Source organism: Vanellus vanellus (genome assembly GCF_965231255.1).
Source record: "Vanellus vanellus genome assembly, chromosome: 13".
Classification (NCBI taxonomy): domain Eukaryota; kingdom Metazoa; phylum Chordata; class Aves; order Charadriiformes; family Charadriidae; genus Vanellus; species Vanellus vanellus.
In genome coordinates, this window is record NC_138918.1 from 9,825,503 (window position 1) to 9,835,974 (window position 10,472).

The 10,472-nt window shown below is 57.2% G+C and overlaps 2 protein-coding genes across 2 annotated transcripts; both read left to right on the forward strand.

Moving 5' to 3' along the window:
* Positions 1-2,799: 2,799 nt before the first annotated feature.
* On the forward strand, positions 2,800-3,846 carry LOC309677396 (inositol 1,4,5-trisphosphate receptor-interacting protein-like 1; the record flags this gene model as incomplete). The annotated part of the gene is made up of 1 exon (XM_082490193.1): positions 2,800-3,846. The coding sequence occupies one exon, from the start codon at positions 2,800-2,802 to the stop codon at positions 3,844-3,846; it is 1,047 nt and encodes a 348-aa protein (XP_082346319.1).
* A 2,792-nt stretch (positions 3,847-6,638) lies between these two features.
* On the forward strand, positions 6,639-7,685 carry LOC309677397 (inositol 1,4,5-trisphosphate receptor-interacting protein-like 1; the record flags this gene model as incomplete). The annotated part of the gene is made up of 1 exon (XM_082490194.1): positions 6,639-7,685. One exon carries the CDS (start codon positions 6,639-6,641, stop codon positions 7,683-7,685), a length of 1,047 nt encoding a protein of 348 aa, XP_082346320.1.
* Between the last annotated feature and the right edge of the window lie 2,787 nt (positions 7,686-10,472).

A 10,472-nucleotide genomic window follows, 5' to 3' on the forward strand; every position in this document is an offset into this window, starting at 1 on the left:
GCAGAGGCCGGCTTTACCCCCAGCACAGCCTGGCAGGAGAGCTGTGATGTGACCGACACGCAGTTCATCAAGCATGGCCAGCACAACATCCTTCCCCCCGCCCCCCAGAACTGAGAACTTCTTATAGTAATAAAGCAGTCAGTGCTGTACTGCAAACTCTTTATTCTGTCCCATCCTGTTCAGTGTGAAGTGCTGTTAGCGTCTCCTTGGATCTCTCCTGGGTTTGTAAGAGCTGTGATGGGACTCCCACCAGAGCTGCTCCAAAACCGGGACTCTTCTGCAACATCCTTTCACTTTGAATAACAACTAGTTCTTTCCACAGCCGCTGGTGGCAGTTGCACCACCTTTAAATCTCCCCCCATTGCTCCGGGCCCCTTCCAAGCCTCCTCAGCTGCTCTGACGCACCTGCCGGCCCTGGTGACTCTCTTCACGGCCATAGCCTTCACCTGGTCTAGGAAACCCCACCAGTACCCTGCCATCCTCCCCTCTGCTGCAGAACGTGCCCGTACGGAGCCGGTCGCCTCAGCGAGTGACCGCTCGTGGCTGTTGAGCCACCCTTCTATCTCCTGACCTTGCTCCTGGCCCTGCCCAAGCCTCCTCAGCCGCGCTCTCTGGCCACACCAGGGTATGACCTGCTCTCTAGCCCTCTCAGTCCCACAGCAGTCGCCTTCCTGGCCTTTCCCACTCTCTCCCAACAGTTCACCTTTCTGATTAAGTGCCCGATTGTTAGAAGGCGGAAGGCCTGAAGGAAAAAAAAAAAAAAAAAAAAAACACAAAAAACAGCTGTTAGTGAAGAAATCAGCTCTACGATTGAACCTAGATCCATGCTTAAGTGCATGCGATAGCTCCGGCTATTCAACTGTCACAGTTGCTGAGTAATTAATGACACCTTTGTATCAGAGGATATAAAACACCTGTGGATTTCTGCATTTCGATCCTATTTTTCCCTGTGGAGTTCATTACTGCGGGGTGCACTCAATGCCCACATCCAGATGATTGCTAAAGATATTAAACAGAACTGGCCCCAGTACCAGGCCCTGGGAAACACCCCTTGTGACCGGCCACCAACCGGATTTAACTCCATTCAACACAACTCCTGGGGCCCAGCCATCCAGAAGGCTTTTTACCCAGCAAACAACGTCAAAGGCTTCTCTAAAGTCCAGGTAAACAACATCCAGAGCCTTTGCCTCATCCACTAAGAGGGTCACTTTGTCGTAGAAGGAGATCAGGTCGGTCAAGCAAGACCTGCCTTTCATAAGCCCATGCCGACTGGGCCTGATCACGTGGTTGCCCTCTATGTGCCGCGTGGTGACACTCAGGATGATCTGCTCCATTACCTTCCCTGGCATGAAGGGCAGACTGACAGGCCCGAAGTTCCCCGGATCCTCCTTCCAGCACTTCTTGTAGACGGGTGTCACATTTGCTCACCTCCAGCCAACCGGGACCTCCCTGGTTTGCCAGGACTGCTGAGAAATGGTGCAACGTGGCTTGGGGAGCACTCCCGCCAGTTCCCTCAGTACGCTTGGGTGGATGGCAGCCAGCCCCAAACACTCGTGTGCATGTACGTGGTGTAGCAGGTCGCTAACCATTTCCCCTTGGGTTATGGGGCTTCCTTCTGCTCCCTGTCCCCATCTTCCAGCTCAGGGGGCTGGGTACCCCGAGGGCAGTCGGTCTTACCGCTAAAGACCGAGGCAAAGAAAGCATTAAGTACCTCAGCCTTTTCCTCAGCCTTTGTCGCTCTGTTTCCCCCCGCATCCAATACGGGATGGAGAGTCCCCTTCGCCCTCCTTTTGTTGTTAATGTGTTTATAGAGACATTCTGTATCGTCTTTTACCGCAGCAGCCAAATTAAGTTCTAGCTGGGCTTTGGCCCTTCTAATGCCCTCCCTGCACAACTTCACATCATCTTTGTAGTCCTCCTGACAGGCTTCCCCCCTCTTCCAAAGGTCATAATCTCTCTGGTTTTTCCTGAGCGCCAGCAAAAGCTCTCTGTTCAGCCAGGCCGGCCTTCTTCCCTGCCGGCTCATCTTGTTGCACGTAGGGATGGCCTGCCGTTGAAGATTTCTGGGCCCTGGAACGCCCAGCCTTCCAGGGCTCCTTGGCCCTTCAGGACTGCCTCCCAAGGGACTCTGTCAACCAGGCCCCTAAACAGGCCAAGGTCAGCCCTGCGGTAACGTCCAAGGCAGCAGCGATTCTGGTAACAACAAGCCTTAATTCTCCAAGAATCAAAAACACTCTCATTTCACGATCGCTAGGCCCAAGATGGCCTCCAGCCATCATGTCACCCAACAGTCCTTCGCTGTGCGCAAACGACACGCCCAGTGGGGCCCCTTCGCTCGGTGGCTCACCCAACAACGGTGATGCGGCTCTGCTGCCTGTGACGTCACAGGGGCGGGTCACAATGCCTGGGCCTTCATCAGGCAGCAGAGGGCACGGCTGCGGCAGTGCAGCTCGAGCCATCGGTGAGTGCACACGCCCGGGGGGGAGGCTGAGCTGGACGGGGGCCGGGGAAGGAACGCCGGACCCTGGGGGGCGTCTCACCCTGCAGTGAGGGTCCAGACGCTCCGGGGAGCACCTTGGGCAGGGCACCCTGCCACCGCTGGGGTGGGGGAACTCCCAGCTCCCTGGCCCCCTCTCCTACCTGGCCCCAGGTCCCTGCAGCTCCCACCCACAGCCCCCCCAACTGCCGCCAGCTCCCTCTGGCCAGGCCCCACTGAGAGCCCTTCTCTTCCCTCTCCTGCAGGTCTCGGCTGTCTTTGTCTCCCTCGCCTGAGTTGCGCTGGGCATTGTCCAGAACGCGATGCAGACGGGTGAAGAGCTGCATGCAGCCATGCACAGGCTCGTGCAGCACCTCGCACAGCAGCTGAGCTGGAAGACGACTCAGCTGCTGCAGGATCTAGAGCGGATCCGGAATCAGAACGGGGCGGCTGTGAAAATCCTGCTCCTGGCCGCCTTCCAGCAATGGTGGTTCTGGGCCACTGCTCTTGGGGCAGTAGCCCTGCTCCTGCTCCTGCTCCTGTGGCTCTGCTGCAGGACCAGAAGAAGGAGCCGTAAGACGGGAAGCAGCTGCCAGCAGGGCAGCCCCGGAATTCACAACGAGGAGGACGAGGTGGATGACGAAAAGGTAGAAGACGACGAGGAGGACGAGGAGGACGAGGAAAAGGTAGAAGACGACGACGATGACGACGACTCTGGGGACATGTGGGATCTGGGCAGGTGTGTGGGCCTTTGCATCCAGTGGCCAGTGCCATACATGGCCGACACGTGCACGTTGGTGGAGGAGCTGGTAGACGAGCTTCTTAGTGCCTGCCAAAGACTTCCCGGCAATAGCTTCAAGCCAAGGCTGCAGCCAGCCATTGGGGTGGGCTGTGTCTACGAAGGGTGGAGTACCCAGGAGGGCAATGTCCTCTACCAACTGCTCGTGCCCCTGCAGCCTCCCCCCGGACACACCTTCTGCTTGGAGCTGGGCACCACCAAGGACATGCTGACCAGCACCTCCGGCCTCCACGTGCACCTACAGTGCATGTGCATGTGGGAGCTACTGGTGCAGGACGTACTATGCTTCCTCCACCACAGCGAGGATGAGCTGAAACGTCAGGGCCCCAGCCTCCTCAACACCCTTTGCACCAACTCGTACTTAGACATCGAGAAAACCGCCTGCTGGTTCCAGACGCTGGTGAAAGACGCATGGAAGCTTATGCCTCGGTCCCGCCGCTGGCAGCTGACGGTGCTGCCTGCTACACGCTCCTGCAGGCTCCAGCTACACAATGGAGAGGGATCCCTGTCCATTGAGATGATTTTCGGCGTGCAGCTAGGCGACTCGGACTACTTCCAGAGCCTTGAGTAGGCAGAGGCCGGCTTTACCCCCAGCACAGCCTGGCAGGAGAGCTGTGATGTGACCGACACGCAGTTCATCAAGCATGGCCAGCACAACATCCTTCCCCCCGCCCCCCAGAACTGAGAACTTCTTATAGTAATAAAGCAGTCAGTGCTGTACTGCAAACTCTTTATTCTGTCCCATCCTGTTCAGTGTGAAGTGCTGTTAGCGTCTCCTTGGATCTCTCCTGGGTTTGTAAGAGCTGTGATGGGACTCCCACCAGAGCTGCTCCAAAACCGGGACTCTTCTGCAACATCGTTTCACTTTCAATAACAACTCGTTCTTTCCACAGCCGCTGGTGGCAGTTGCACCACCTTTAAATCTCCCCCCATTGCTCCGGGCCCCTTCCAAGCCTCCTCAGCTGCTCTGACACACCTGCCGGCCCTGGTGACTCTCTTCACAGCCATAGCCTTCACGGTGGTCTAGGAAACCCCACCAGTACCCTGCCATCCTCCCCTCTGCTGCAGAACGTGCCCGTACGGAGCCGGTCGCCTCAGCGAGTGACTGCTCGTGGCTGTTGAGCCACCCTTCTATCTCCTGACCTTGCTCCTGGCCCTGCCCAAGCCTCCTCGGCCGCGCTCTCTGGCCACACCAGAGTATGACCTGCTCTATAGCCCTCTCAGTCCCACAGCAGTCGCCTTCCTGGCCTTTCCCACTCTCTCCCAACAGTTCACCTTTCTGATTAAGTGCCCGATTGTTAGACGACGGAAGGCCTGAAGGAAAAAAAAAAAAAAAAAAAAAAAACAAAAAAAACCCAGCTGTTAGTGAAGAAATCAGCTCTACGATTGAACCTAGATCCATGCGATAGCTCCGGCTATTCAACTGTCACAGTTGCTGAGTAATTAATGACACCTTTGTATCAGAGGATATAAAACACCTGTGGATTTCTGCATTTCGATCCTATTTTTCCCTGTGGAGTTCATTACTGCGGGGTGCACTCAATGCCCACATCCAGATGATTGCTAAAGATATTAAACAGAACTGGCCCCGGTACCAGGCCCTGGGAAACACCCCTTGTGACCGGCCATCAACCGGATTTAACTCCATTCAACACAACTCCTGGGGCCCAGCCATCCAGAAGGCTTTTTACCCAGCAAACAACGTCAAAGGCTTCTCTAAAGTCCAGGTAAACAACATCCAGAGCCTTTGCCTCATCCACTAAGAGGGTCACTTTGTCGTAGAAGGAGATCAGGTCGGTCAAGCAAGACCTGCCTTTCATAAGCCCATGCCGACTGGGCCTGATCACGTGGTTGCCCTCTATGTGCCGCGTGGTGACACTCAGGATGATCTGCTCCATTACCTTCCCTGGCATGAAGGGCAGACTGACAGGCCCGAAGTTCCCCGGATCCTCCTTCCAGCACTTCTTGTAGACGGGTGTCACATTTGCTCACCTCCAGCCAACCGGGACCTCCCTGGTTTGCCAGGACTGCTGAGAAATGGTGCAACGTGGCTTGGGGAGCACTCCCGCCAGTTCCCTCAGTACGCTTGGGTGGATGGCAGCCAGCCCCAAACACTCATGTGCATGTACGTGGTGTAGCAGGTCGCTAACCATTTCCCCTTGGGTTATGGGGCTTCCTTCTGCTCCCTGTCCCCATCTTCCAGCTCAGGGGGCTGGGTACCCCGAGGGCAGTCGGTCTTACCGCTAAAGACCGAGGCAAAGAAAGCATTAAGTACCTCAGCCTTTTCCTCAGCCTTTGTCGCTCTGTTTCCCCCCGCATCCAATACGGGATGGAGAGTCCCCTTCGCCCTCCTTTTGTTGTTAATGTGTTTATAGAGACATTCTGTATCGTCTTTTACCGCAGCAGCCAAATTAAGTTCTAGCTGGGCTTTGGCCCTTCTAATGCCCTCCCTGCACAACTTCACATCATCTTTGTAGTCCTCCTGACAGGCTTCCCCCCTCTTCCAAAGGTCATAATCTCTCTGGTTTTTCCTGAGCGCCAGCAAAAGCTCTCTGTTCAGCCAGGCCGGCCTTCTTCCCTGCCGGCTCATCTTGTTGCACGTAGGGATGGCCTGCCGTTGAAGATTTCTGGGCCCTGGAACGCCCAGCCTTCCAGGGCTCCTTGGCCCTTCAGGACTGCCTCCCAAGGGACTCTGTCAACCAGGCCCCTAAACAGGCCAAGGTCAGCCCTGCGGTAACGTCCAAGGCAGCAGCGATTCTGGTAACAACAAGCCTTAATTCTCCAAGAATCAAAAACACTCTCATTTCACGATCGCTAGGCCCAAGATGGCCTCCAGCCATCATGTCACCCAACAGTCCTTCGCTGTGCGCAAACGACACGCCCAGTGGGGCCCCTTCGCTCGGTGGCTCACCCAACAACGGTGATGCGGCTCTGCTGCCTGTGACATCACAGGGGCGGGTCACAATGCCTGGGCCTTCATCAGGCAGCAGAGGGCACGGCTGCGGCAGTGCAGCTCGAGCCATCGGTGAGTGCACACGCCCGGGGGGGAGGCTGAGCTGGACGGGGGCCGGGGAAGGAACGCCGGACCCTGGGGGGCGTCTCACCCTGCAGTGAGGGTCCAGACGCTCCGGGGAGCACCTTGGGCAGGGCACCCTGCCACCGCTGGGGTGGGGGAACTCCCAGCTCCCTGGCCCCCTCTCCTACCTGGCCCCAGGTCCCTGCAGCTCCCACCCACAGCCCCCCCAACTGCCGCCAGCTCCCTCTGGCCAGGCCCCACTGAGAGCCCTTCTCTTCCTTCTCCTGCAGGTCTCGGCTGTCTTTGTCTCCCTCGCCTGAGTTGCGCTGGGCATTGTCCAGAACGCGATGCAGACGGGTGAAGAGCTGCATGCAGCCATGCACAGGCTCGTGCAGCACCTCGCACAGCAGCTGAGCTGGAAGATGACTCAGCTGCTGCAGGATCTAGAGCGGATCCGGAATCAGAACGGGGCGGCTGTGAAAATCCTGCTCCTGGCCGCCTTCCAGCAATGGTGGTTCTGGGCCACCGCTCTTGGGGCAGGAGCCCTGCTCCTGCTCCTGCTCCTGTGGCTCTGCTGCAGGACCAGAAGAAGGAGCCGTAAGACGGGAAGCAGCTGCCAGCAGGGCAGCCCCGGAATTCACAACGAGGAGGACGAGGTGGATGACGAAAAGGTAGAAGAAGACGAGGAGGACGAGGAGGACGACGAAAAGGTAGAAGACGACGACGATGACGACGACTCCGGGGACATGTGGGATCTGGGCAGGTGTGTGGGCCTTTGCATCCAGTGGCCAGTGCCATACATGGCCGACACGTGCACGTTGGTGGAGGAGCTGGTAGACGAGCTTCTTAGTGCCTGCCAAAGACTTCCCGGCAATAGCTTCAAGCCAAGGCTGCAGCCAGCCATTGGGGTGGGCTGTGTCTACGAAGGGTGGAGTACCCAGGAGGGCAATGTCCTCTACCAACTGCTCGTGCCCCTGCAGCCTCCCCCCGGACACACCTTCTGCTTGGAGCTGGGCACCACCAAGGACATGCTGACCAGCACCTCCGGCCTCCACGTGCACCTACAGTGCATGTGCATGTGGGAGCTACTGGTGCAGGACGTACTATGCTTCCTCCACCACAGCGAGGATGAGCTGAAACGTCAGGGCCCCAGCCTCCTCAACACCCTTTGCACCAACTCGTACTTAGACATCGAGAAAACCGCCTGCTGGTTCCAGACGCTGGTGAAAGACGCATGGAAGCTTATGCCTCGGTCCCGCCGCTGGCAGCTGACGGTGCTGCCTGCTACACGCTCCTGCAGGCTCCAGCTACACAATGGAGAGGGATCCCTGTCCATTGAGATGATTTTCGGCGTGCAGCTAGGCGACTCGGACTACTTCCAGAGCCTTGAGTAGGCAGAGGCCGGCTTTACCCCCAGCACAGCCTGGCAGGAGAGCTGTGATGTGACCGACACGCAGTTCATCAAGCATGGCCAGCACAACATCCTTCCCCCCGCCCCCCAGAACTGAGAACTTCTTAGAGTAATAAAGCAGTCAGTGCTGTACTGCAAACTCTTTATTCTGTCCCATCCTGTTCAGTGTGAAGTGCTGTTAGCGTCTCCTTGGATCTCTCCTGGGTTTGTAAGAGCTGTGATGGGACTCCCACCAGAGCTGCTCCAAAACCGGGACTCTTCTGCAACATCCTTTCACTTTGAATAACAACTAGTTCTTTCCACAGCCGCTGGTGGCAGTTGCACCACCTTTAAATCTCCCCCCATTGCTCCGGGCCCCTTCCAAGCCTCCTCAGCTGCTCTGACGCACCTGCCGGCCCTGGTGACTCTCTTCACGGCCATAGCCTTCACCTGGTCTAGGAAACCCCACCAGTACCCTGCCATCCTCCCCTCTGCTGCAGAACGTGCCCGTACGGAGCCGGTCGCCTCAGCGAGTGACCGCTCGTGGCTGTTGAGCCACCCTTCTATCTCCTGACCTTGCTCCTGGCCCTGCCCAAGCCTCCTCAGCCGCGCTCTCTGGCCACACCAGGGTATGACCTGCTCTCTAGCCCTCTCAGTCCCACAGCAGTCGCCTTCCTGGCCTTTCCCACTCTCTCCCAACAGTTCACCTTTCTGATTAAGTGCCCGATTGTTAGAAGGCGGAAGGCCTGAAGGAAAAAAAAAAAACAACAAACAGCTGTTAGTGAAGAAATCAGCTCTACGATTGAACCTAGATCCATGCTTAAGTGCATGCGATAGCTCCGGCTATTCAACTGTCACAGTTGCTGAGTAATTAATGACACCTTTGTATCAGAGGATATAAAACACCTGTGGATTTCTGCATTTCGATCCTATTTTTCCCTGTGGAGTTCATTACTGCGGGGTGCACTCAATGCCCACATCCAGATGATTGCTAAAGATATTAAAAAGAACTGGCCCCAGTACCAGGCCCTGGGAAACACCCCTTGTGACCGGCCACCAACCGGATTTAACTCCATTCAACACAACTCCTGGGGCCCAGCCATCCAGAAGGCTTTTTACCCAGCAAACAACGTCAAAGGCTTCTCTAAAGTCCAGGTAAACAACATCCAGAGCCTTTGCCTCATCCACTAAGAGGGTCACTTTGTCGTAGAAGGAGATCAGGTCGGTCAAGCAAGACCTGCCTTTCATAAGCCCATGCCGACTGGGCCTGATCACGTGGTTGCCCTCTATGTGCCGCGTGGTGACACTCAGGATGATCTGCTCCATTACCTTCCCTGGCATGAGGGGCAGACTGACAGGCCCGAAGTTCCCCGGATCCTCCTTCCAGCACTTCTTGTAGACGGGTGTCACATTTGCTCACCTCCAGCCAACCGGGACCTCCCTGGTTTGCCAGGACTGCTGAGAAATGGTGCAACGTGGCTTGGGGAGCACTCCCGCCAGTTCCCTCAGTACGCTTGGGTGGATGGCAGCCAGCCCCAAACACTCGTGTGCATGTACGTGGTGTAGCAGGTCGCTAACCATTTCCCCTTGGGTTATGGGGCTTCCTTCTGCTCCCTGTCCCCATCTTCCAGCTCAGGGGGCTGGGTACCCCGAGGGCAGTCGGTCTTACCGCTAAAGACCGAGGCAAAGAAAGCATTAAGTACCTCAGCCTTTTCCTCAGCCTTTGTCGCTCTGTTTCCCCCCGCATCCAATACGGGATGGAGAGTCCCCTTCGCCCTCCTTTTGTTGTTAATGTGTTTATAGAGACATTCTGTATCGTCTTTTACCGCAGCAGCCAAATTAAGTTCTAGCTGGGCTTTGGCCCTTCTAATGCCCTCCCTGCACAACTTCACATCATCTTTGTAGTCCTCCTGACAGGCTTCCCCCCTCTTCCAAAGGTCATAATCTCTCTGGTTTTTCCTGAGCGCCAGCAAAAGCTCTCTGTTCAGCCAGGCCGGCCTTCTTCCCTGCCGGCTCATCTTGTTGCACGTAGGGAAGGCCTGCCGTTGAAGATTTCTGGGCCCTGGAACGCCCAGCCTTCCAGGGCTCCTTGGCCCTTCAGGACTGCCTCCCAAGGGACTCTGTCAACCAGGCCCCTAAACAGGCCAAGGTCAGCCCTGCGGTAACGTCCAAGGCAGCAGCGATTCTGGTAACAACAAGCCTTAATTCTCCAAGAATCAAAAACACTCTCATTTCACGATCGCTAGGCCCAAGATGGCCTCCAGCCATCATGTCACCCAACAGTCCTTCGCTGTGCGCAAACGACACGCCCAGTGGGGCCCCTTCGCTCGGTGGCTCACCCAACAACGGTGATGCGGCTCTGCTGCCTGTGACATCACAGGGGCGGGTCACAATGCCTGGGCCTTCATCAGGCAGCAGAGGGCACGGCTGCGGCAGTGCAGCTCGAGCCATCGGTGAGTGCACACGCCCGGGGGGGAGGCTGAGCTGGACGGGGGCCGGGGAAGGAACGCCGGACCCTGGGGGGCGTCTCACCCTGCAGTGAGGGTCCAGACGCTCCGGGGAGCACCTTGGGAAGGGCACCCTGCCACCGCTGGGGTGGGGGGCCTCCCAGCTCCCTGGCCCCCTCTCCTACCTGGCCCCAGGTCCCTGCAGCTCCCACCCACAGCCCCCCCAACTGCCGCCAGCTCCCTCTGGCCAGGCCCCACTGAGAGCCCTTCTCTTCCTTCTCCTGCAGGTCTCGGCTGTCTTTGTCTCCCTCGCCTGAGTTGCGCTGGGCATTGTCCAGAACGCG